This window comes from Melanerpes formicivorus, unplaced genomic scaffold (genome assembly GCF_026170545.1).
Source record: "Melanerpes formicivorus ecotype bairdi unplaced genomic scaffold, bMelFor1.0.p_v2 SCAF_2, whole genome shotgun sequence".
NCBI classification, from domain to species: domain Eukaryota; kingdom Metazoa; phylum Chordata; class Aves; order Piciformes; family Picidae; genus Melanerpes; species Melanerpes formicivorus.
The window spans coordinates 4,330,204-4,357,351 of NW_027142354.1; the positions used below are offsets into that span (position 1 = coordinate 4,330,204).

The following is a 27,148-nucleotide window of genomic DNA, read 5'->3' on the forward strand; positions in this document are numbered from 1 at the left end:
GCCATTTTACAAAACAATTATATTTATAGAAAGGTATTTTAGTGGTATATGTTGAGGTAAATAACAACAACAGACCCAACAGAGGGCACGACCAGTGTTATGGAGAACTCTGGATGAAATCTGGCCAACAGCCTGTTTTATAAAAGCTAATATTTACCTACCAGATATGATCCCTGGCCAGGTGCTTATTGCTGTAATACTTCAAAATCATTCTTCAGTTTACAAATTGAAAAATATACGAAATTAGATCTGTATGAATGTTAGGTATTAGCTGTCACAAATTTTAAAAGGCCTTGTACCAAGTTTTCTTCGTTGTTTACTAACCAATTTCGATTGTTGCAGGTAAAGAAACTACAGCATACATTTTTACCTGACACCATGCATCAAAAAATCACCATAAAAAAAAAAACTTAAGGTTATCAAAGTCCAACTCCACAAGGAAAACAGGAAAAAGTGCAAATTATGTACCCAGTATTTCTGTCACAGCTGGTTGAGTTGTTTGGTTTTTTTTCTTCCTTAATATGGCATGAAAAAGGTTTACAGCATATATTAAGAAAATTCTTACAATTGCTCACCTCAATGCTTATATATACAACATTTTGTTCAAAGTGCTCACTATATGAAAAAAAAAAACCCCAACCAAAACAAAACCAAAAAACCCAAAAACCAAACCCAAACTTGATTGGATTAAAAAATATTTAAACAGTGCTTCCTGAATGTTCACGGAAAATTCTTACAACGCAGCAGTCCCGCTTGCTCTCCTCCTCTTCGCTCAGTGCAATGAGATGCAGAAGTCACATCAGCTTCGTGAAACTTGCTTGCCACAAGGCCAGAAAAAACACCTCTGTTACAGTGGCATTCTTGGTGTCCCATTGGGAGTGGGTCTTTTGTTTTTCTGCAGGTGGCTTTGATGTTTTCGAGATCTTACTACTTTCATTCTGACTTCAAAGACTTCCTGTATGGCTTTTCGAAAGCAATGGAAATTGTAGTCTATTAACCCTACAGAGACAGAAATATTTCCCATGTTAGTGAAGACAGTTACACAAAGTTTCACAGTATCACCAAGGTTGGAAGAGACCTCAAAGATCACCGAGGCCAACCTGTCACCACAGACCTCAGAACTAGACCATGGCTTCAAGTGCCACATCCAATTTCCTCTTGAACACCCCCAGGGATGGTGACTCCACCACCTCCCTGGGCAGCACATTCCAATGATGAATGACTCTCTCTGTGAAGAACTTTCTCCTCACCTTGAGCCTAAACTTCCCCTGGCACAGCTTGAGACTGTGTCCTCTCGTTCTGGTGCTGGTTGCCTGAGAGAAGAGACCAACCCCCTCCTGGCTACAACCACCCTTCTGTGGTAATGGTTGTAATATGCAGTGTGAGCAATCTGGCAGTGTAGGCCTAGAGCCTGACATGGTGGTAGGCCATGCCCAGCATGAGTGCAGAAGTGGCTAGCAGTATAGCAGAACAGTGCTGTGCCCGCACTGTGTAACCAAAGCAGGGCACTGGTAGCCATAAACATAGAGAGTTATCTTGGAATAACAGGACGCACACATAGATCAACAATCCCGCGTGTTAACCAATAATTCATAGTGTGTGGTCACTCGTGAGGGGCCAATGAAGCCATGCCAGCAATGCCCCCCAAGCTTATATAAGTTGTAAAGTTTTTCTTAACAGGCATTTCTTCTGTGCACTTCTTACTAGCCTGTCAGCTCTACTGCCTGCTCTGTACTATGCTTGCCTTATAACGGAACAACGCCGAAGCAGTAAAGGAACAATACTAGATCATACTGATCAGCCGTATTGATTCCTGTCTCCATTGTCCACACCCTTCAGGTAGTTGTAGAGAGCAATGAGGTCACCCCTGAGCCTCCTCCTCTCCAGGCTAAACAATCCCAGATCCCTCAGCCTTCTCTCACAGGGCTGTGCTCAAGGCCTCTCCCCAGCCTCGCTGCCCTTCTCTGGACATGTTCAAGAGTCTCAATGTCCTTCTTAAACTGATGGGCCCAGAACTGGACACAGGACTTAAGGTGTGGCAAATTGTTTGTATTCTATATCTAGTGAAATACCACACTTTCTATCTGGAGGTCATAATCAGTGAATTTTCCAGGCATTTTTTTTTCTGTGCTAAGCAAAAGCACATTTGGTAAACACATACAATGTCCAATATTAGATATACTTATCAGTCTTAAGAGAAAACAAATAGGACTAGGGGGAATGGAATGAAGCTGGAGGTGGGGAGATTCAGGCTAGATGTGAGGAGGAGGTTCTTCACCATGAGAGTGGTGAAACCCTGGAATGTGTTGTCCAGGGAGGTGGTCAAGGCCCCATCCCTGGGGGTGTTTAAGAGCAGGCTGGATGAGGCTCTGGCCAGCCTGATCTAGTGTGGGGTGTCCCTGCCCATGGCAGGGGGCTTGGCACTAGATGATCCTTGTGGTCCCTTCCAACCCTGACTGCTACTATGATACTATGATAAAATATGGTGTCGTATTAGAAATTTGGTTTACAGGACAACTGTAAAAGAGTTAAGTAGTATATAGTAATCAAATCAATTTCATGTTTTTTTGGCAATGCATAAGCTTTGAAATAGATACTTGATAGAAACATTACCAGGGAACAGGCAGCTGTATTTCAACTTGCATTGCAGTTGAAAAATAACACAAAAGACATGTTGCTATGTTACATACACACGTAATAGGTAGACAACATCAGTGTGTGAGTGGGCTGAATGTGATCCCACAGCTGTATTGGTAGTCAGTTGGAAGACTTACTGGGTGCTAGAACTGTGTAATACTGCAACAGAACTTTAGAGTTTTGGTACTGAGCTTATGACCTCACCCAAGCTTAGTGTCACAAGCTTTCTTAACCCCTTCCCCAGAGTTCAGACAAAACCTTATATGGAAGTCAGCAGGCACCAAAAGCTAATCTGTAATACTAAAATTGTGCTGTTAGAGCACAGGCTACAGCACTCGGTGTTCCCAGCTCTGCAGACAAAACAGCCTGATACATTTGTGGACCAACCCCAATGTGTGTTTACTCAACATGGTGTCTTTCCTGAAAGAGTTCTTAGTAGGTATGTAAAAATAACACTTTTTCTGCTTAAAGCAAAACCAGAAAGTGACTACATCTAACATGCACAGACAATAAAGGTGGTACAGGTAGTAAAGGGAAATTTAATAGGTTGAAGTTCTATAAAATAAAAAGCTAACTAGCCTGTCAAACAGCCCAGCAGACATGGTACAAGTACTGCATTCACAAACATGTAACACTGCAGAATCAGTACCACAAGATGAGGATATGAGACCAGATGACAGCTCATTCCTCTACTGCTCAGTTCTGGTCTCAGGCCATTTCACTAAGACCTGTAACTTGGTGAGCATCGTGCTACTGAGCAGAGGGATCATGGACCAAGCTTTCACTAGTGACCTTCAATAGGGTCAGAGACAACAAGAAAATGTTATGCACTAACTGCAAAAGGTGAAAGCCATCCAGTTCCCAAATACACGTTTTCAAAAGCCTGCTTTCAGAGTTGAGGAAAGCAAGAACCTATTTCTTTCTGTCAGCCAGTTTCAGTAATTTTCTTTTTGATATGGCACAGAAGCTGTTCCAAACATGTATGCTGGTGCCAACAGGTACAAACCAACATCAGCCAAGATAAACATTTGACTGTTGCAGATGGAGGCTTTACTGTGCTGGATGTGAACTTTCCTATGCATTCATATCAGAAAGTTGTTAAACACATTTGTGATTTCACCTTATCTTAATGCTAGCACAAACACCTCATGCCTTTAAATTCATTATGCAGGCTCTATCAAGCTGTACTTACCTTTAACAGTCTCTAGCTATATCACAAATGCTATCAGCTGACAGCAACCACAGTTATTGTTAATGTAAAAGTAATGAACTAACTAGCAAAAATACCTTTTCTCTCAAAGCTTTCTTCTCTGACAAAACAAACAAGAGCAAGGAATTTTGTCACCTCTTTTAGATAAAGGACAGTTGTATTGTTCAGTTTTATGATTGCCATTGATTCTTTGTCATAAGGAGTTCCAGTGCCATCATCTTTAAGCCTAGGAGGCAATATTCAAACAAACAAATAAGAAAAGATAAACCACCACATGAGTTAATGAAAGTATTTCCACATTGGTTCTTTCCCCCCAACAGCCTCAACCTTCAAGAAATTTTCAGCCTTTCAGAGAGGCTCTTGTCCAAACTACACACTATAAACACCAAGAAGACATGGAGATTAGATCATTTATCCAATTACACACCAGATCCTAGATCTGTGGATAGAATTCAGTTTGTTTAACTGCCAAGTACCTGAATTGGAGCCTTATTTTCCTCTGCTGGCTGCCAACCACTTAGTACAAGGTTGTCTGTTTTCCTTTAATCAATGCACTGTATATGGGCTTTTTATCTAAAACATGTGAACCAGTAAGTCTGTACTGGTAATTGCAAATCTAATCACCTTGCTTGAACCAGTGGCAGCTGGTTGATAGTTTAAAGCCATCATGAGACCCTCCTCATGAGATGTAGGCTTTTTCAAGACAATCACATGAAAACAGATTTTCTCCCTCACAGATGATATGTCATGATGATCACTATTAGTTTTATGCCTTGCAATTTTACCCTCATTCCTGAATGCACAAAGAGATCTTATTAAATGAGTAGTTATCACCAACCTACTAGAACTATTAGTATCAGTAATTTACTAAGGTGACAAGTTCCACAGATGCTCCAGAAAAAAGAGGGTAAGAAATGCATTCCTGTGTCATGTCTTCAGGCCACAGCTGAAAACATGGCAAACAGATTTCTGGTGATAAATGTTAAATGGTTACACAAAGACAGTGGCAGAGTGACATTCTGTGAATAGAGAACCCCACAAGTGGTGGTGGTCAGATAATAAAGGAATGGTCTTTTAACTACAAGCAGCATCCTTCTCTTTTTAAGTTAGTGCACATTTAGTGCACATTTGTACTAGGGTTCTCTCTCATACCTTCTCCCAAGAGCACAAGAAGTCTACCAACAGGTAAGAATGCAAGGCTACTAAAGACTACCACACTCAAAGCATGCCTTTCTTAGGAAGAGCTGCTATTACATTCAAGCCATTTAGAACATAACTTGCAAGGAGATGGACAAGGCATGCCAGGAGATCTCCAGCTGTTAATGTATGAGGATGGGAAACTGAAAAAACGCACTCAAAAAGGTCATGGAGGGAGAAGTGGATGAACAGAGAACTGAAGCAAGAGTGAAGCCGCCCTCTGGGGCCAGTAGAGGCCACTAGATATTAAACACAAGTAAATGGGGCCCCACTTCTTTTTTTTTTAATTGGGAGGAATCATTCTGTTCAACTCCTCCATGGGGAACAAAAAGATAATGTTAACATCTCAGTTTCTTTCAAGGTTGGTTACTTCCCACACCTTCCTCCAAATAGAACTACTAGAATTGAAAGAGGAAGGTGTTCACAAAAGCAGGGAACAGTGCTTGCTGCTGGCAGGGGATCAGTACGTCAGAGGCCTGCCATTGCCTCTTTCTCCCCTGTCCTGACAAATCACTCTGGCAAGTAACACATTCTCATCATTGTTTATACTCACATCATTCTAATTTTCATAGAATCAATAAGGTTGGAAGAGACCTCAAAGATCATCGAGTCCAACCTGTCACCCAACCCCTCATGACTACTAAACCATGGCACCAAGTGCCACGTCCAATCCCCTCTTCAACACCTCCAGGGATGGTGACTCCACCACCTCCCTGGGCAGCACATTCCAATGGCTAACAACTCTCTCAGTGAAGAACTTTCTCCTCACCTCCAGCCTAAAGTTCCCCCGGTGCAGCTTTAGACTTATGGACTTATGGGCTACCCAAGGAGGTGGTGGAGTTGCCATCATTGGAGGTGTTCAGGAGGAGACTTGATGGGGTGCTTGGTGCCATGGGTTAGTTGTTTAGGTGGGTTGGATTGGTTGATGGGTTGGACGCGATGATCTTGAAGGTCTCTTCCAACCTGGTTTGGTTTATTCTAAATAAAGGTTTATTCTAAATAATGAATGTGTGTTGACAATGGCAAAACAATTCAAAATGCTGTCATTCTAAAAAGAGTTGGGGGGAAACCAAACCAGGACAGCTAGAAGTGCAGCTAGGAGCATCTTCTGAGACCGTGTCCTCCCGTTCCAGTGCTGGTTGCTTGGGAGAAGAGACCAACCCCGCTCCTGGCTACAACCACCCTTGAAGCCATTCAGGTTCTAGATACACAGTTTTATGCAAAGCATTAACAATTTACTTACCCATATATACAAGAGATGTCAATCACAACATCTATCATATCACAGCAGAGCTCGTAAGTCTGCATATCCACTGGAGTACTGTCCGTTGCAATGTAGATCTTACTGACTACATCAAACAAAAATGCTTTTTCAATCCCAGAATTCTATTTAAGGGGGGAAAAAAAAAGAAAGAAAAACAAAGTGGAAGTCATATCTTGAAAAAATTAATACCAAGCTTTTTTGTTCCTCTATTTGCCTGTTCTACTTAAAAAGCTAGGTTCAAGAAGTGGAAGCTAAACTGGAATCAAGCTCATTTGGAAAGAACTGTGCATACAGCTCCCTTGCTTTTGGAGTAAACTGTCATGCTCAGGTACTTTCCACCTTTCAAGTTGCACTCCCCAAACTCCCCTCTCTGGAATAACCTCTGGACACACTGCATTTATTTTCAATGGAAAAATGCGGGGGGGGGAAAAAGTCTTTCAAGAACAGGATTTTTAGACTTTTCATTGTAACAACGGATACAGAGAGCTGCAATTTGAAGTTGTTTTAGCTGGGCATGTTAATAAGATAGAAACAAGGAAAAGAAAAAGTTGATGGACAAAAAGAAGGCAGTAGAGTTCAGGAATTAATAATCTCCGTGTAATTGAGAGTTTGTTGGGGTCTGTAGCTCCTTTAACATCTGGTTCCTTAGAAGATCTTGTTAGGATCACAGGAGAAAGACCAGTATTTTGCTGGTGCTCTTTCAGTTTCCATGGAGCACTGATGGTTAAAAAGCCACGTTTATAATGCTAAGGCTTGCTAATGTGATGACAGTCATGCTCTTGTCACCTGGCCAAGCTGATTAAGACTCTCCATATTGGAGATGTATTGTATTCACAGCCCTCAGAGGCTAGCCAGGAATGCTAGCTTGTACTCAACATAGACAAACTGCCTGGGGAAAAAAAAGGGGAGGGGGGAATGTGTACTGCTGCTGAACTAAAAATAGTAGCTTTGCTTGCTGCTATCAAAGGATTGCACCTGGGCAACTGTTGCAGCATGAACATAAAGGGCAATTTCCCAGTAATGCTAAAGCTCAAGTGTGGGGGTTTTAGGCTATGCCTTTAAAATTTAGCTGTAGATTTCAAGCAGGAAAGTAGGAAAGTATAAATAAATCACTACTGGGTGTAAAAAGGAAAAGAAAATATTATTCTAAACAAATGCATTGGATAAATGTCTGGGATAAGAAGAGCTGTACTGTAACAATTCTGTCACATTTCCCATTCCTTTTCTCTTCTCTTCTGATCTTGGCTGTTTTGCTTCACTTGCGAAAGAGATAACATGCTTCTGGGTGGCTTTGGGGTAAGTCTAACCCACTGCTTTCTCTCTCAACTCCTCTCTATCTTGGCACAGGAGGATTTGGGGGGGCAGTGGAACAGCTCTCCTTGGTCTTTTTGACCAGAGGGGTTTTTCATGTTGTTTGCTAATTGTAAACATCTGTGCGATATTGTACATCCTGGATATTTTGTACATATTCATTGCATTCCATTGCAGAGTGGAGTTTTTGCTTGTAAATACAGCTTCATTTGCTTCTAACTGAGTTGGTCTAGCTAAAAGGTAATGCTGGGAGGTAACTTCAACCCACTACATTCAAGCTTCAATGTGCTTCAGATCTGTTTAAAAATCCACTTATTCAAGGAAGACACCACTTTGTCCCCACAAAACCCAAGTTATCTTCATATGGGGGCTTCCCTTTTGATATGGTTGGGGATTGCTGCTGCAACAGTTTTGTAACTACCAAAACAACATACTGAAAACCCCTAACAAGTTTGAATAGCCTCACCTTCCACTGGGATTACACGTTTCCTTTTCATTGAACCATAGAATCAGTAAGGCTGGAAAAAACTTCAAGGATCATCAAGTCCCACCTGTCACCCAAGACCTCATCATGACTATTAAACCTCAATCAACTACTTAACACATACTTCAGAGACTATATTGACCCTCCTGCTTTCCAAGTTTCCCGAATGGGTAGGAAACTCTCAACCCTAGATGTGCTGTTGAACAGTTGCCAGCCATATTTTGGATGTTTTTCTTCTTAAAGAGGCTCAATACTTCCACTGTTGCACACACAGCTAAGACTGGAAACATCCATCAATAACAACACTGTTAGAGGTGAATTTCTGGCACTTCATTATGAAAAGAATAGAATAGAATAGACCGGACCAGGTTGGAAGAGACCTTCAAGATCATCGCGTCCAACCCATCAACCAATCCAACCCACCTAAACAACTAAACCATGGCACCAGGCACCCCATCAAGTCTCCTCCTGAACACCTCCAGTGATGGTGACTCCACCACCTCCCCAGGCAGCCCATTCCAATGGGCAATCACTCTCTCTGTATAGAACTCCTTCCTAACATCCAGCTTAAACTTCCCCTGGCGCAGCCTGAGACTGTGTCCTCTTGTTCTGGTACTGGCTGCCTGGGAGAAGAGACCAACCTCTGCCTGTCTACAACCTCCCTTCAGGTAGTTGTAGAGAGCAATAAGGTCACCCCTGAATCTCCTCCTCTCCAGGCTAAGCAACCCCAGCTCCCTCAGCCTCTCCTCATAGGGCTTGTGTTCCAAACCCCTCACCAACTTTGTTGCCCTTCTCTGGACTCGTTCCAGCAAGTCAACCTCCTTCCTAAACTGAGGGGCCCAGAACTGGACACAGTACTCAAGGTGTGGCCTAACCAGTGCAGTGTACAGGGGCAGAATGACCTCCCTGCTCCTGCTGGCCACACTGTTCCTGATGCAGGCCAGGATGCCTTTGGCCCTCTTGGCTGCCTGGGCACACTGCAGGCTCATGTTCAGCCTACCATCGACCAGTACCCCCAGGTCCCTCCTCCACCTGGCTGCTCTCCAGCCACTCTGACTCCAGCCTGTAGCTCTGCATGGGGTTGTTGTGGCCGATGTGCAGAACCCGGCACTTGGACTCAAGAGTGGCATATTTCAGTCAATAGTTAATAAATAACCAATATTCAAACCCAAGTATATGCTATGGATACCTTTGACATGTAGGCTGAAGCTCCCAGTGTACAAGAAGAGTCTCAGAGAACTGACTTTGTTCAGCCTGAAGAAGAGGTTTGCTGCTATCTAAAAATACCTAATATAAGTGCGTGCAGAAGACAGAGCCAAACTCTTCACAGAGCTACACTTTTGAAGGACAAGAGGCATGAACTGGAATTTTGACTTGATATGAGAAAAAATAAAAATAGTATGAGAGGGGTGAAGCACTGGGAGCACACTGGTCTGAGATTTTGTAGAGTTTCTTTCCTTGGAGGTAACTCAAAGCTGGACTGGACCCAGTCAAGAGCAACCTGCTCTAGCGAGCCTGACTGAGCAGAAGCTGATCCTTAAGGTCCCTTTTAGCCTACATGGCCCTATGAGTCTATGTTTTTTGAGCACTAAGAACAAAAATGCATGCATATTTGTTTTGTTTATTCAGGCCAAATCTGATAGGTTTGTAATCTTAATTTTTAAGTAACAATTCTGACAGCATCTCACATCACAGTATCACAGTATAACTAAGGTCGGAAAGGACCTCGAGGATCATCCAAGTCCAACCTATCAACACAGACCCCATGACTAGACCATGGCACCAAGTGCCACGTCCAATCTCCTCTTGAACCCCTCCAGGGACGATGACTCAACCACCTCCCTGGGCAACCTGTTCCAATGACGAATGACTCGCTCGGTGAAGAACTTCCTCCTCACCTCGAGTCTAAACTTCCCCTGGTGCAGCTTGAGACTGTGTCCTCTTGTTCTGGTGCTGGTTGCCTGGGAGAAGAGACCAACCCCCTCCTGGCTACAACCACCCTTCAAGTAGTTGTAGAGAGCAATGAGGCCTCCCTTGAGCCTCCTCTTCTCCGGGCTAAACAACCCCAGCTCCCTCAGCCTCTCCTCATAGGGCTTGTGCTTGAGGCCTCATTGTCAAAATACAAGTCATTTTAAACAGAAGAGGTTGGAACTTGAGCCCTGTAGTGTCATTCATGAGGAATCAATTTTAGATGTATGTGTTATATAAAGAGAGATTCAGTGACAATTTCAGCTCTACAGGTAAGATGTACTTTAAATTATTAAGATGCCAGTGATAATATAATAAGATTTAACAACCAGAAGTCATTTTTCTCTCTTAGAACTTTAGCTGCTGCAGCCTGCCCGTACTTGCAGTGATGGACTAAAAAATTTTCCTTGTGAGATGTTTGCCATGCCAACCAGTTATGCATGCTGGCAAGGGCAGAGCTTGGTGTCTTAACTTAAACCATGCTTGTTTTCCATTGAGACTAATGCACCACTGTAGGGCTTGCTGAGAAACTGGCATGTGTTTGTTTCTGTCAAACTCTGTTTGGTGACAGAAGCCTCTGTAAAAGGTAGGATGGACTGCCAGGAGGAGTAAGCACTGAACTGTACCCACATTTGCCGACTGAAAAAAGTAAAGGATGCCCCAGAATGTTTGCAAGGAAATCAGAGAATCATTTTGTCCAGAAAAGACCTTTAAAATCATTGAGTCCAACCATTATCTAACTCTATCAGGGCTGGGGCTAAACCCCAGCAGCCTCAGCGCCATCTCTGCATCTTTCAAACACCTCCAGGGATGGGGATCCAACCACTTCCCTAGGTAGCCTATTCCAGAGTTTGATGACCCTTTCAGTAAAGAAGTTTCTTCTAATACCCAATCTAAACCTCCCAGGTGCAGCTTGTGTTACTGGGGAGAAGAGACCAAGACCTTACCTTACCAAATTACTCAACTAAAAAAAGCCCCAAATTAGTACAAACAGCAATTGCAATCACCAAAATACCCAGGAAAGAGAGGATAATAAGTAGTATTCAAAAGAGATGTTACATCATTAAAGCTCAGTCAGGGAAAATGACAATAAGGAATCAAATGTTTCAGTAGTAGCGCAGAAAGGTTCCTTCTGAGAGAAACAAAGGCCAACAGCTGCCTTATGGCAGTGAATGAAATGCTGCCACTGATCACAATGAGAGCAGGGTCAGAATAAGCAATCATCATCTCTGACACAAACTACAGCCTGGGAGGAATTTGCAAGTAAGCTAGAAGCTCTATCAAGCACTCTGGATCAATGTAAGAGTATTCCATGGCTAATCTGAACCAAGGGAGTCAATACAAAAAAAACCTTCTGTGATGAATGCATGAGATTTTTCTTCTGGATAGGTAAAAACCATGAGGTAGTTGAAATTCAAACCATATTTCCCAACTACAATGCATGTGATAAAACAGAAGGCAGTTTCTAATTGTTAAATGGAATGGGTTCAGTAAATCTGGCAGTATTAACCCAATTCCTAGCTTAGGTAAAGTGCCCTATCTTTTTCCTTCTTGAAAGCATGAAAAGCCCTAAAAGCTTGACCCTATACAATAATTTTTGGAAGAACTTACAGGATATCACCAGTCACAGCTGGAAATGAATGTTGGATTGTTACTTAAACAGGTCTTGTGGCAAACACCAGGTTGGGTGAATGAATTTTAATTTTCAATATTACATATGAATTTCACAGATTATAAAATCTAAATGATTAAACACACAAAACTGTGATTAACTTTATTTCTACTGTGATAACTCCTTGCTTGGTTTTAATACATACTTCGTAACATGCCTCAAAAGTACCTCAACAGCCCTGGGGTTGGAGTGGCTGGAGAGCTCCCAAACAGAGAGGGACCTGGGGGTGCTGACTGACAGCCACCTAAACATGAGCCAGCAGTGTGCCCAAGTGGCCAAGAAGGCCAATGGCATCCTGGCCTGCATCAGGAATAGTGTGGCCAGCAGGAGCAGAGAAGTCACTGTGCCCCTGTGCTCAGCACTGGTTAGGCCACACATTGAATACTGTGTCCAGTTCTGGGCCCCTCAGTTCAAGAAGGACATCGAGACACTTGAGTGTGTCCAGAGAACGGCAACAAGGCTGGGGAGAGGCCTCAAGCACAAGCTCTATGAGGAGAGGCTGAGGCTTCTCTCAAGCAACCAGCACCAGAACAAAAGGACACAGTCTGAAGCTGCGCCAGGGGAGGTTTAGACTCGAGGTGAGGAGAAAGTTCTTCACTGAGAGAGTCATTCGTCATTAAAATAGGCTGCCCAGGGAGGTGGTGGAGTCCCCGTCCCTGGAGGGGTTCAACAGGGGACTGGATGTGGCACTTGGTGCTATGGTCTAGTCATGAGGTCTGTGGTGACAGGTTGGATTTGGTGATCTTTGAGGTCTCTTCCAACCTTAGTGATACTGTGATACTGTAAAATGTAAATCCACATTCCTGTGTCACATAACTTGATTGCTTGGTAATGACAGAGTAGTTTAAAAGACAACATCTTTCTACAAGAAGCTGAGTGTTAGTCACATAAGATTTACACAGGGTTTGAATGCAACTGTTATTTTTATGATTTACAAGCAGTTATGTTAAAGAATGTAGAAGCAGTAGTATCACATTGATGGCTCCTCAAACACACAACCTAACACACTGTGTCACCATAAAGTTAGGCAAAAACCCTTCTGTGAACTAAAGAATCATCACAGATCTATTTTTGCAGTCATCAACTTCTCATGTTTGAAGTCTTCACAGTGTAAATGAAAGCACATCTTCATGAATATTACTGCAAAACCCAAACTAGAACACCAATACACCCACACTTTGATATACAACACACTGGCTTGCTGAGATAAGCCATGACCAAAATCCATGTCAAGATTCGTTGTCACAAAGTTGCTAAAGTAAAGCACCCACTAATTCTATGCCAGAGAAAAACGTTTAGTCTTCCTGTGAGAGTCATTTGGAATCTTCTGTTTACAGACAGAAGATACTTGTAAAAACAGACAGCAAGCATGCTGAGGACACTGATGCAGCTACACCTTGCTCCAGGTCATTAACAAACTCTATTTGGGACTAAGAAACAGTCTGTTTCCCCTACCGAATAGGAGAAGTAGCATCTTTCTCACTTTTTTCAGCTTCCCATTCATTTTCTTCCTTACAAACCACACTTGTTGCTCTAGACATTATTCTGGGTGTTCTAGACACACAAGCAACTGCCATCAGACATTCAGGAAGCAGCTTGTGTTTGATTCATCTGGTGGTTTGGTGCAAATTTTTCACCAACTCTGAAGAGTGAGGAGACCCCAAACAGAGATCTGACTCACAGTATCACAGTATCGCTAAGGTTGGAAGAGACCTTGAGGATCATCAAGTCCAACCTGTCACCACAGACCCATGACTAGACCATGGCTTCAAGTGCCACATCCAATCTCCTCTTGAACACCTCCAGGGATGATGACTCCACCACCTCCCTGGGCAGCACATTCCAATGACCAATGACTCTCTCAGTGAAGAACTTTCTCCTCACCTGAAGCCTAAACTTCCCCTGGTGCAGCTTGAGACTGGGCCCCCTTGTTCTGGTGCTGATTGCCTGGGAGAAGAGACCAACCCCTTCCTGGCTACAACCAACTTTCAGGTAGTTGTAGAGGGCAATGAGGTCACCCCTGAGCCTCCTCTTCTCCAGGCTAAACAATCCCAGCTCCCTCAGCCTCTCCTCACAGGGCTTGTGCTCAAGGCCTCTCCCCAGCCTTGTTGCCCTTCTCTGGACACGTTCAAGTGTCTTAATGTCCTTCTTAAACTGAGGGGCCCAGAACTGGACACAGTACTCAAGGTGTGGCCTTTTCACACCCTAAACTGAGGAACTGTGAGGTCTACTTTTACCCTACAGGCCGTTGAATGATATTAAATAATTTCATTAATTCAAAAAAATCACAAAAGAAGACCAACAAAATACCTTGTTTGGAAATTGAAATTAATGCTAGAGGTGCAGAACTAGAATAGTGTGAGAAAGGGTGCAGTTTCAAGAGCCACTATGACTTGACCTAATGACCACCCAAATGGGGAGTTCACACTTTTCACGACTTAGGCAACGTGTTTCCCTTTGCTCATGGCCAACATTTTCCCATCTCTTACCTCGTGCCATAACAAGAGCATGTTGCACTCTCCCACACCTTGCTTTTAACTAACTTTAAAATTGCATCAATGTTGTCACAGTGGCTCCATGAGGGAACAGGTGAATGTCAGAACCAGTATAAAGGAGAGGAAGAGGTCACAGGAACAGTGGAGCAAGCAATTATCCCCACAGTGATAACAAGTCACTAGATACACAGAGCTCCCTACATGGACTCTGCTTCTAAACATTTCAAGACAAGAGACAATTTCATGTGAGGTAAACTTTGATAAAAAGAGTTAATTCTAGGAAGCACTACAGACAGGTCTACATAGGGAGTCAGACTCAATGATGTCCCTTTAAGAATGTACTTACAAAAATGTTAAGTACTACTTAAACAAGTGCATGCAGCACAGGCCTTTGCAGCACTCAGATTAATGTAGGAGCAGGAAAGTGATGACTGCTAACCCACTTCATGTGATTCAGGAAATACTAACAATATTAGGCTGTGCCAGGGGAGGTTCAGGCTGGAGGTCAGGAGGAAGTGTCACACAGAGAGAGTGATTGCCCATTGGAATGGGCTGCCTGGGGAGGTGGTGGAATCACCATCACTGGAGGTGTTCAGGAGGAGACTTGACAGGGTGCTTGGTTGCATGGGTTAGTTGGTTGGGTGGTGTTGGATGATAGGTTGGATGCGATGATCTTGAAGGTCTCTTCCAACCTGGTCTATTCTATCCTATTCTATCCTATCCTATCCCATCTCAGCAGCTCAGCAATGCTGTTCAATAGGCAAGGAGGTGAGACCAAGCTGCACGTGGGTGCATTTCAACTAAGTTCTGATAACTTCTCAGAGAGTTCAGGCTGCTCACCATCTCCTAGAAGGCAGCGAGCAGAGTATCTGAGCGCGCAGGTTGGACAGTTGGATCTACAGACAAAGGATGTAACAAGTACTTACTGAAATAAAGATGTTAAGCAGGTTCTCCAGGGTTGGGAGCTGCGGAATCAGTTTCTGTACCACTTTGCTAAACGCTTCAAATATAGAATGATCATATATGCTTGTCAGATAAAAGCTGGAAAAAAACGTCACCACATTTTCCTTTTAGCCACACACTGTGAACATGATGTACCTTTCATAACATGAGTGAAATGATGAAATATTGTCAAACAGCAAGTGCCTACACTTATGCAATTACCCCTTGTGATTAAAAGTCACATGTTTTGGTTGAAGCACGGGACTTCATCTTTACACACCCCACAAAAACTCCTAGACACTGCAAATTAGATCTTGGTGTAGAATTTCATGATTCAAATCCCACTTTGGTGTTCTTAGAAAACTACTTGTCAAATTGTAGGAGAGGAATGTTACTGAGTGTGTCTGTTGTGATCTCCTTTCTGAAAGCTGTGGACACATTTATCCATGCACTGATGCATTAAGAGCTCTAGAAAGCTGGCGCGTTCACAGAACAGGCCCTCTCTTCTAAGTGTATTTGTTCATGGCATTAAGTAATAAAAAAGCCATGACAGCTTGATGTCCTCTAGCTCCCAGTCTGCAGAAGTCCACTATTTCTCATTATTTGCTAGAATAATCTGCTTTATCTGCAGACATCTGGCAAAGACACAGCACCACTCTTCCCAAGTGACTCCAAACAGACTGCAGCTGTGATGACTAGTAATTGGGAGGGGATTGTGAGGCAGACAGGTTTCAAAGGAGGCAAAAGCTATGTAGGTGCTGGATGGAGCTCTACTGGATGGAGCTCTAGCAGTTGCTGCCATTGTCCACACAACTTATTTCAAGACAGCAGCTGCAGCAAAAACTGGCAGGACCTCTGACGTATTTGTCTTCCGTTTCTAAGCGCACCTCTCCATCTTCCCCTCCAAGACAGAAATCAGAAATAAGACAGTTTGTTTGGCACAGGTCATATGCAATGTCTCTGATTATCCTGTTCCATCATGTATCAAAAGCTTGCTGCCAGCTACTTCAAGAGAACAGAAAATGCTAACATGTCAGTCAAATAAGCTCCCCTCCTCTTTAGTGTTCTCTGCACAGCAGCTTTTCTCACCTGAGGTGAATCTTTTCCAATCCAGCATCTGCAAGGTCATCATTTGCCCTCTGGTGAATATCTCTTTGTGTTTCAATCTTGTGATCATCAGACAAACCATCCACTTTATGGATAAAGATTTCAAAGTTGATATCTGGATTCACTTTATAGGCTCTGGTGACGGTAAGATGCAACCGAGCTAATGCTTCCATATAGTCATCCTAACAAAAGGAAAAACAAAAGCTACAACTCTCAGAAAGTTCTGAAAAACACATATAAAATTTTATAACATTTATGGTAACATCAGCAACAGCCCTTTTTTGGTTTTTTTAAAAGAAAAATTTATCATGAAATGCATTAATAAAATCCTGTGTGACTGTATGGTCCTGCTCTGGCAGGTGGGTTGGACTCAAAGACCTCCAGAGGTCCCTTCCAACCCCTCACATCCTGTGATCCTGTCAATTTTGGTTACATACATAGAAGCTGACAGGCTGGAGAGGTGGGCACAAGCCAACCTCATGAAGTTCAATAAGAGCAAGTGCAGGGTCCTTCATCTGGGGCGAGGCAAGCCCAGGCACAAATCCAGGCTGGGCAGTGACTGGCTGGAAAGCAGCCCTGAGGAGAGAGACTTGGGGGTGCTGGTGGACAAAAAGCTCAACATGAGCTCTCAGTGTGCACTTGCAGCCCGCAAAGCCAATCAGATCCTGGGCTGCATCAGGAGAAGTGTGGCCAGCAGGTCAAGGGAGGTGATCCTCCCCCTCTACTCAGCTCTGCTGAGACCCCACCTGGAGTACTGCGTCCAGTTCTGGAGCCCCTATTACAAGAGGGATATGGAGGTGCTGGAAGGTGTCCAGAGAAGGGCCACGAGGATGATCAGAGGGCTGGAGCACCTCTTCTATGAGGACAGACTGAAGGAGTTGGGGCTGTTCAGTCTGCAGAAGAGAAGGCTCCAAGGTGACCTCATTGTGGCCTTCCAGTATCTGAAGGGGGCCTACAGGAAGGCTGGGGAAGGACTTCTCCTCCATCCCTGGAGGTGTTTAAGCCCAGGCTGGATGAGGCTCTGGCCAGGCTGATGTAGTGTGGGGTGTCCCTGCCCATGGCAGGGGGGTTGGAACTAGATGATCCTTGTGGTCCCTTCCAACCCTGACTGATACTATGATAAGCCTGAGCCTACATCCAGCATGTACACCAATCCATGCTGTCAGCAATTAGGAAAGTTTCAGATGTTAAAGAAAATTAGTTAATTATTATTAGTTAATTACAGAGGGAGATGAGAAACAAGCAAGCAGCTCTTCAAGTTGGAATGACTTTCTCTTAATGTATGTTTTTGATGAAAACTACTTATTGGCTTTGAAAAAAAACTTGCTTTCCAACCCATTTGTCTGCTGTTGAAGGAAGAAAAGATGGTAGCCTAAAGCCCCCTTTTTATTACCTGAGAATCAATAACAAATATCAGTGCTCCAGTGCCTCTGAAAATCATCTCGTAGTCAAATGTAGGGTCAAAGAAGTCAATTTGCCCAGGAAAATCCCATATCTGAAAGTTGACAAAGGAGCTGTTGGAAACATCCTCTCTGCAGATCTTGTTTGTGCTCTCCAAGAACAGAGTCTCATTCGGTGACATTTTGTGAAAGACAACTTTCTGAATGGAAGATTTCCCACTTCTTCTTAATCCCATGAGCAGGATTCTTGGCTTCACTTCAGTACTGAAGGGATCATTGAAATCCAAAACTGAACAAAATCACACAAGAAGAAAAGTAATACACTAAGGAAAGATAATTAGTAACAGCCAGATAACATGCATGTGACATTTATCTTCATGACATTTGTAGTTGGATCTATGCAAATGTTGCCAACTTTTAAGCTTAGGGAATAGTGCTACAGGCATTTCATTTAAATTATTTGCCTCTTAGGCTATACTACCTGAATACCTACCTCTCACCTGTAAGAAACATACATAAAGCTTCATCATTCTGTATGTGAAAAATCCTGTGGCACACAGACATTCTAAACCACTTAATTTTGTTCCAATGAACCCTAGCCCACATACATTGTGTAACCCAACTTTAAAGAAGTATCCTCCAGTAACAAAAAACCTTGTTGCTACATCACACCACTGGAAAAAAGTTTGTATTAGGTACATCTGTGTGACAGATTTCTTAAGGCTACACAACTGTTTATTTGTATATAATAAAATCCTAATATGTAAAATAAAAGTCATACATCCCAGGAGCTATAGGAAGAGGACAACTCAACATGCACACAATTCCTCTATGTTGAGACTTGCAGCACACTACTGAGCACAACAGGAGTCCTTTTTTAAGGTGGTTAGGATTCCACCTGCTGTCGAATAACTTGTTTCACTATCTGTGAAAGTTTGTTATCCAGTAATAAGATTACAGCCTATCCCCTGCCTATTTGCAAAACAAAAGCCTGGAAACACAGCGATCTCATTGTGCTGCCTACCCCTGTTGAAACTGGCACCTCTAAAGCACATTTTCTAGTGCTGATGTGTTGTACCAGCATAAAGATAGTTATGGGAGTAAACTACAACATTATATCTGTAAGGACATCAATGCATAGCTATCCACACCTGTAAGCTATCCACACCTGTAAGCAATCCACACCTGTAAGCACACCAACTTCAGCTTCAGGTATCTCTAATCAAAACAGCTGCAACAGTCTAAATTAATGCATTTAGTTGGCCTAGAACTTGAAATGTCCCTTGGTGCTGAGCTGAAAACTGGACTGTGTGCAGATGTAAAAAGCTTTCAAACACCTCTGTGATCACCTGTCTTAAGTGTCAAACAAGCAACTCAAAAAAAAATGAGCTGTCACTGCTAAATATGCAGAGTGAGGCTCACAGCACACAGTGGTCACGTTAAAATCCTGGTCAGTCACCAGGCTAAACACACTAGTTGTCAGGCAGACCCTCTCCCACCCTTTGCAGTACAAATTGTTCAACATAACTCAGAGTATCACATCACTGCATCTCTTTTCCTGCTGGATAAAGTCTGAATTGCAGAGAGCCATCACACATTTGTTGATATGCATCCTTCTTGCTTATGCTTTTATTCCAAAAGCTCAAAAATGCAAAGCAAGAAACCTCAGCAACAACAACTTAAGCCTGTCAATTTATTACACAGCCTCATGGGCCAAAACCCAAGGATAGCTTGAAGGAATTATTTGCCTGAGAGCATGTTTTACACACAGGGGGGGTGTGTTCCTCAAGCCTCACTCACAACTTTCAGAAGCAAGACGGGATGGGCCAACCAGGAGGGCACAGAATGTTTCTCATGTTTGTTTGTGCCTCCTGAGCTCCAGTTATATAGAATTAGGGCTTCTCAAAAAAAGGTTTGGTGGTGTTAGTATTAAACATCCCCTGGCACCATCTACTGGCTTGTGAGTGCTTATGCCTCTCAGTATGGGTTCATGCCAGCACAGTGACTGAGAGGAGTTGAAAAATCATTATCGGTGGAATCCTATCCATTTACAAAACATCTGAAAGGCCTTGACAGGTACTGCCACTTACTGTGCTCATCAGCTATCACACGTGCAACACTGCCAGGCTGAAGCAGTGAGCAGATGAAACTCCTTCACACAGAACAGCAACTTGGGGGTGCTGATCGATGGTAGGCTGAACATGAGCCTACAGTGTGCCCAGGCAGCCAAGAGGGCCACTGGCATCCTGGCCTGCATCAGGAACAGTATGGCCAGCAGGAGCAGGGAGGTCATTCTGCCCCTGTACACTGCACTGGTTAGGCCACACCTTGAGTACTGTGTCCAGTTCTGGGCTGGGCCCCTCAGTTTAGGAAGGATGTTGACTTGCTGGAACGAGTCCAGAGAAGAGCAACAAAGTTGGTGAGGGGTTTGGAACACAAGCCCTATGAGGAGAGGCTGAGGGAGCTGGGGCTGCTTAGCCTGGAGAAGAGGAGACTCAGGGGTGACCTTATCACTCTCTACAACTACCTGAAGGGAGGTTGTAGACAGGCTGATGATGGTCTCTTCTCCCAGGCACCCAGTACCAGAACAAGAGGACACAGTCTCAGGCTGCGCCAGGGGAGGTTCAGGTTGGATGTTAGGAAGAAGTTCTATACAGAAAGAGTGATTGCCCATTGGAATGGGTTGCCTGGGGAGGTGGTGGAGTCGCCGTTGTTGAGGGTGTTCAGAAGGAGACTTGATGGGGTGCTTGGTGCCACGGGTTAGCTGTTTGGGTGGGTTGGATTGGTTGATGGGTTGGACACGATGATCTTGAAGGTCTCTTCCAACCTGGTTTGGTTTATTCTAATAAAGTTTATTCAGTTTAAGAAGGACATCGACACACTTGAACGTGTCCAGAGAAGGGCAACAAAGTTGGTGAGGGGTTTGGAACACAAGCCCTATGAGAAGAGACTGAGGGAGCTGGGGTTGCTTAGCCTGGAGAAGAAGAGGCTCAGGGGTCACCTTATTACTCTCTACAACTACCTGAAGGGAGGTTGTAGACAGGCGGATGTTAGTCTCTTCTCCCAAGCAGCCTGTACTAGAACAAGAGGAGACAGTCTCAGGCTGCGCCAGGGGAGGTTTAGGTTGGATGTTAGGAAGAAGTTCTATACAGAGAGAGTGATTGCCCATTGGAATGGGCTGCCCGAGGAGGTGGTGGAGTCACCATCATTGGAGGTGTTCAGGAGGAGACTTGATGGGGTGCTTGGTGCCATGGGTTAGTTGTTTAGGTGGGTTGGACACGATGATCTTGAAGGTCTCTTCCAACCTGGTTTATTCTATTCTATTCTATAATATAAGAATCTCAACTGTGTAACACAGCAATGGCCAACTGCTGATCCGCAGTCACATATAAGAAGTAATAAACCACAGCAATCACACTGCTCTACTCTTCTTGTCAAGCTGAACAGTGATACTAACCTCCTGTGGCTGCAAGAAACATGTGCCTACAACACTTCACACCTATAGAGGAATAATAAACATCGTGTTCTAGCACAATGAAACAGTATGATATGCTTTTGAGGTATGATCTTATCACTAAGGCTAACCAAAGGTTCAGGATTTTGCAGTATTTCCTCCACCCTGCTCTCTTCTCTAATGTACAAAATTTATACAGCTGCCAAATATATAGCTGCAATGTCATTAAAGTGCATATATTCATATAGAATAGAATAAACCAGGTTGGAAGAGACCTTCAAGATCATTGCGTCCAACCTATCATCCAACACCACCTAATCAACTAACCCATGCAACCAAGCACCCTGTCAAGTCTCCTCCTGAACACCTCCAGTGATGGCGACTCCACCACCTCCTTGGGCAGCCCATTCCAATGGGCAATCACTCTCTCTGTGTAAAACTTCCTCCTGACCTCCAGCCTGAACCTCCCCTGGCACAGCCTGAGACTGTGTCCTCTTGTTCTGGTGCTGGTTGCCTGGGAGAAGAGACCAACCTCTGCCTGTCTACAACCTCCCTTCAGGTAGTTGTAGACAGCAATAAGGTCACCCCTGAGTCTCCTCCTCTCCAGGCTAAGCAGCCCCAGCTCCCTCAGCCTCTCCTCATAAGGCTTGTGTTCCAAGCCCCTCACCAACTTTGTTACATATGTTACATAATGAGCATTTTGGCCATCAGAAGGTAAAAACTCATTTATTCAAAGCTTTACAGGAAGTAGTTTAATTTATAGAAGCATATAAAGAATGGTCTTTTGGCTGAGGCTTTACTGCATGCTTGCAAAACAATAAAAGCAAAAACTCCCATACACGTAGAACTTACTAAATCTACTTTAGTATGGATCTGTACTTTGTGCCCCCTTCCTCTCCCCACCACAATAACACCAACTTCCCCCTGTGTGTCTTATGACATATCCTCCAAATAACAGATATGACGTGCTATGGCTGATCTGGAACTCAACACATGCCAGCTGGCTAGACCATACACATGTTCATTGCTTTGCCAGCTGCTGCCACAGAGAACACACAAAACTGTCCCTCTGAGGACATCAAAATTGTGGAAACTTCAGCACCTTTAAGATGCCTTTCATTTAAATTTGGTTGAAGGTGGGCAGCAGTTTCCAAAGTTCTAACTGGTGATGAGACAAGTAGAAGACTGGCTACCTACATAACTCCTATTTCTTTAATAAACAGGCTAAAAACATATATGTATCTTAAAAGCATTTTAAATAACTTGGGCATTACATTATTTCATGTTGTTATGATTTTTATGGACTGCAATGCTTACTAGGAAGAAACTGCTTTATGTTAAAGCCATACTAAAAAAATACTACAGTTGCAAGTGCAGAGTTACTGATGAGAAGAATGAACACCAGCTCTTCTGCTAGTAAAACTGTTATTTAGCTTTTGAAATCCTGCCAGTTCAAAGACAGGGAAATGTAAATGAGTATCATCCAAACCTGACTAGATAGCAGGGCTGCTGTAGCACTTTCCTTCGAGAGAGAGTTAAGAGATTACCTTATATGTAAGGGAATTGGACGATGTGCTGCCTGCCCACATTCCTTTGCAGAGTACATGACAACTCCTCCTTTAATTTGCCACAGAAATGCCAGTAGATGTGTCGTTGCAACTTCCCTGACTAGGTGACTGAGTGAGATCAAAATATGCCTAAGAGAAACATCAAACTCTTCCCTATTCCATAATGGGAAAGGATGATTTTCTCCATTGTGATCTGCAACACATTTCCTGCTTCATTTCCTTTTCCAAAGAGTAAATGCCATGAAATGCCAGTTTATAATGTGTATCAACAGTCCTTGATATTTCAACTTTTCTAAGCAGCTGTGAAGAACAGAAGTCATGCTGGTTAGAGGCCATACCCACTGAAGTACTCACAAATTAAACCTTAACAAATGCAAAAGCACTTTCAGCATAGAGAAGCCCTCGATTCTTTACACAGTTTCTGTAACTGAAGTTCTGTCCTCGGTTACGGGCTGCTATTTGCATGCGTTGCGACACGCAGCAAAGCTCTACTCTGAGGAGTTAACCTAGAACTGCAGGTAGTAGACTGACCTGTCTCACCAGGATGCACAACAGCACACGATGAATACTTCAGTATCTCCTTCACACTATTAGAGGTTATCACCTGATAACTAAACCAGTTTTTGAAGCCTACCATGAATTCCACATCAATTGCAATTAATTGTCAAAGCAGGTGACTCTCAGCCCTTCACAGACATAGGTGACAGGGATGCCACACTGGGACATGTATTTGCAGATCTCAGTTTTCAAACACTGAAATAAAGTGCTGCAGTTCATCAGCTCAAGTGATGTCAAGCAAAAAACCATATTATTTTGCTCATGTTACCATCCAAAAGGTAACAAGCGTTTCAGTTGCCTTTTAAACTAATACAGCTAGTAATGACTCTTTTTGCCCACTACCACAATTGTTTTAAGTTTTAACCTTTTTTGAGTAATGGAGAACTAACAGTCTCCACTTATGTATTTTCAAGCCCATTGATCTTGTAGCTTTTACAGTACTACTGTGTAATATCTGCAGCCGTTTGGAGTGCTGTCAAGACAATAACCTTACAAAACACACAGTGAACATCTTCAACACTAACAGATGGCCCGAGCTTCGAGAGTTAACAGAGAAAGCTTATATGCAACCAAGCAAACTGTTCAGCTACTGTGGGTTCATAAACATTGCAGAAATGCCTGGTGGAAGGACATTTTTGTGGCTAAAGACTGAGAACCAGAAGACCTGGTTCCACTTTGCCACAAGTGCAGTACTCTGCAATGGTATGTCTTAAAGCTACTTCCTTGGACACTCTGCAGAGAGTTTCCCTGCTTCTAAATACTTTAATTGCATACATCAAAAACATGACTAGGCTTTATGCAAACTACGTGCTTTAAGGTCTCTGAATGTGACTCCAAGTGCAAATTAAAATATTAAGAGGACAAGAGCATTCAGGCTGGAGACAAGAAACCAGTATGGGGTGAGAAACAGGGTGAAGTTTTGCAATCTCCCACATGTCTACAAGTACATGATGTTTTCACTTTTAAGCTTTTCCATTCACTCTCCACAGCCATGCAGTGAAGCCGTTCTTATGGTGCTCTTTCCATCCTTTCTCTGTAGAAAAGTGGAGGTTGTAACACTAAATTATGAACTACTTACTGTACAGATCCAGGAACACAGAGGACAAAAACTGGGAAAAGTATTCCCCTTGCCCTGCAGCCTAGTGTTCAAGACACAAAAGTGCAGACCCAAATCCCAACCCTCTCCATTACAGATGCTCTATACCTCTTTCTCCAGACTTCAGAATGAAACAGAAAGCCAGAAGACTTAAAATGTTGAAATGGTCCCTTGTCTTCATCCTGCATAGAAAAGGTCTGTGCTACACCAGATGTAAAGACTTGTACAACATTCTGGTGTGACAATGGAGCTGAAATTGACATTTTTAGCACTCTAACAAAGTTCCTATTGATAAATTTCCAAATAAGTTCCTCTGAGGGCAGAATATGGATTATTTCTCTACAAAACTTAATTTAGCACAAAAGAAACACACTGAAATATATTCTCTTTGCACTGAAATAAAGGCAATTCTCAGCCATAGGTCTTACATTCTAGCGTTCCCACAGCCATTAACCACATAGGCTTATACTCAAAGCACTCCCCCAAACTGCAATAGTCACTGTGATACCTAGAACTGGGCCTTCAAGAGGAAGGGTTCTGCATGCTAGTAATCAAAGCAGCCTTAAAACATGTGGCCTCTTACTATGCTCTTACAAAAATAAATATTTTTTGTTGAAAAAAGACATTATTTTTCCACCCTGAGACACTGAAAGTTCTCCAAGCTCGTTTGTGAAATCCATCTTAGAAGAATGAATTCAGGCTGTGAATGAAAGCAACAGGCTCCAAACTGGCATTGCTTTTTTTTTCCTTTTGTACTGAATGAGACTGCTTTTCCTGGTAAGCCTGTCCTACATCACCATCCATACCGACACAGACACACAGCAAGTAACGCAGGTCCCCACATGCACACACAACAGACATGCAGCAGAGCCTGCCACTGCGGGGACTGACATTCACAGCTGCAGAGCAGCCCTGGACACAGAGCAGCAAATTGTCACTGCCTTTTATAGCCTGACACCAAATCACCCCACCTCCTTGGCACACTCAAGTCACATCATTAGGCTGTGGCCACTAATAACTAATAACTCTCAACCCAGCTGTGGAAAATGCTGAAAGGAAATTGCCTTCACCACCACTTGTCTGCACTCCTTTTGACTTTTCCCTCTCTTCTAACCCTTCCTGCAACCTGTCAGTCCCTACCCTTCCTGCTGCCTGTCAGTCCCTGCTCTCTCTGATCCCACGGTAGCGCCCAGGGAGCACCCTGTCCCCTCCACAGCATCCTCCCTCAGTCTGGCCTCTTACCACCCACCTCCGTCGCCGGCGAGGCCTGCCCTCCCTCCGGACGCCTGCCCTCCCTCCGGACGCCTGGCCTCCCTCACACCGCTATCCCTGGCTCCCTCCGTGCCCCGCTCAGCCCCGCCGAGTCCCAGCTCCCGCAGGAAGCCTCGCCTCCTCCCTGACCCACATCGCAGGCAGCCAGGCCCGACCCCCCGGCAGCAGAAACTCTCACCTCCCGACGGTGGCCCCGTCCCACCCGCCACCATCCCTGCCTCATCTCGGCCCCTGCCCCGCCTTATCCACATCACCGTGCTCATGCGGCCGGCCCTGCCCCGCACCTCGGCCGCTGCCCCGCCTCACCTCACTCGCTGCCGGCCACTGCTCCACAGCCCCCTGCCGAGGCCGGTGCCTGCGCCCCCGGTCTCTGGGAGTTGCCGCCGCCTCCCCCTGCAGTTCCATGGCAGCCGCGACGCCGCTCCCCACCGTCCCCGCTGCAGATGCCGCGAGTGGTACTCACACGCCTCATCGCCGCCGCTCTCCGCGTCCCCGTCCGAGAAGGACTCGGCCCCGTCGGTGTATCCCGCCAAGCCCACGATCTCCTCCTCCTCTTCCTCCTCTTCCTCGTCCCCCTCCTCCTCCGGCAGCTTCCTCGGCACCTGGCTCATGCCGACCACGCTCCCGGCGGGGCTCCGAGGACCCCTCTGCCTCCGGGCAGCCTCGGGGCACGCCTCGCCGCGGGCGCGGGGGGCCCAGGTACCGCACTGGCGCCGCGCCCCGCCGCCGCTCCTCGCCGCCGCTTCCCTCCCCCGCACGACGCTCGGCGGAGCGCACGGCGCAGCCTGCCGGCGGGGCGCGGACCCAGCGGGCGGGGGAGGCGGCGGCGTGACCCGCGTCACCTGACGCGGCCGGTCACGGGCCGGCAGGGCCTCTTCGCTCGCCCAGGCCCCGTCCCAGGCCCGGCGCCACCGCCGTCACTCGGCACTGACGAGGAGTGCCGGGCGCCGCAGTGCTTATAGGCGGGCTTCGGGCCCTGCCGGGCGCCGCCGCCTACCACCCCGGCTTTGCTGTCCCGCGGCCCCCGACACGGGCCGAGAGACACCAGTGGGACCAGCGCATACGCGAGATGCTGCCTCTGGCGTGGAGGCTGGGGCTGGTGAACGGAGCCGCCGCGGGCAAGTGTATCAGTCCACGGCACCAAAATTACTCCCGGAGTTTTTATTTCAGGTAGCCCTCACAGGGCTTCGAGATCGGTCAAACCCTGCAGTCACACCCCTACACGGAGCCCCTAAGTGGGCTGTCGGGGCCCTCTTGAATCGCCCCCACAAGCCTCTGCATTCGGCATGTGGGAGACTGCAGGACCTGGGCAGGGCCCGTGTCTGCCCAGCACTGCTCAGCTCACAGATCCACTGTGCTCACTCGGGGACCCAACGGTGGCCTGCAGCCTGCCTGGTGCTCTTTCCATGCTGGTCATATGGTCAGGCTCTAGATGTTAGTTGTGACAGCATCTCATCCTGCTTCTGTCAAAGGGAGAAGATAACCATTAACTAGAACGGTGGCAGATCAGTGC

General features: G+C 44.9%; 1 protein-coding gene across 1 annotated transcript; it reads right to left on the reverse strand.

The window, feature by feature from the left end:
* RRAGD (Ras related GTP binding D) lies at positions 1-26,463 on the reverse strand. Its single transcript, XM_068149446.1, has 7 exons — positions 26,099-26,463; positions 17,681-17,976; positions 16,270-16,469; positions 15,165-15,279; positions 6,288-6,430; positions 3,925-4,073; positions 1-999 (listed from the first exon to the last, which is right to left on the reverse strand). Exons 1-7 carry the CDS (start codon positions 26,244-26,246, stop codon positions 848-850), a joined length of 1,203 nt encoding a protein of 400 aa, XP_068005547.1. The 5' UTR covers positions 26,247-26,463; the 3' UTR covers positions 1-847.
* Positions 26,464-27,148: the final 685 nt, after the last annotated feature.

Coding starts and splice junctions, on each gene's coding strand:
- RRAGD (XM_068149446.1), bottom strand. CDS start 26,246: ATGAGCCAGGTGCCGAGGAAGCTGCCGGAGGAGGAGGGGGACGAGGAA. Junction 17,977..26,098: donor GAGCGGCGGCGATGAGGCGT/GTGAGTACCACT, acceptor GATTTTGTTCAG/TTTTGGATTTCAATGATCCC. Junction 1,000..3,924: donor AGAAAGCTTTGAGAGAAAAG/GTATTTTTGCTA, acceptor CTGTCTCTGTAG/GGTTAATAGACTACAATTTC.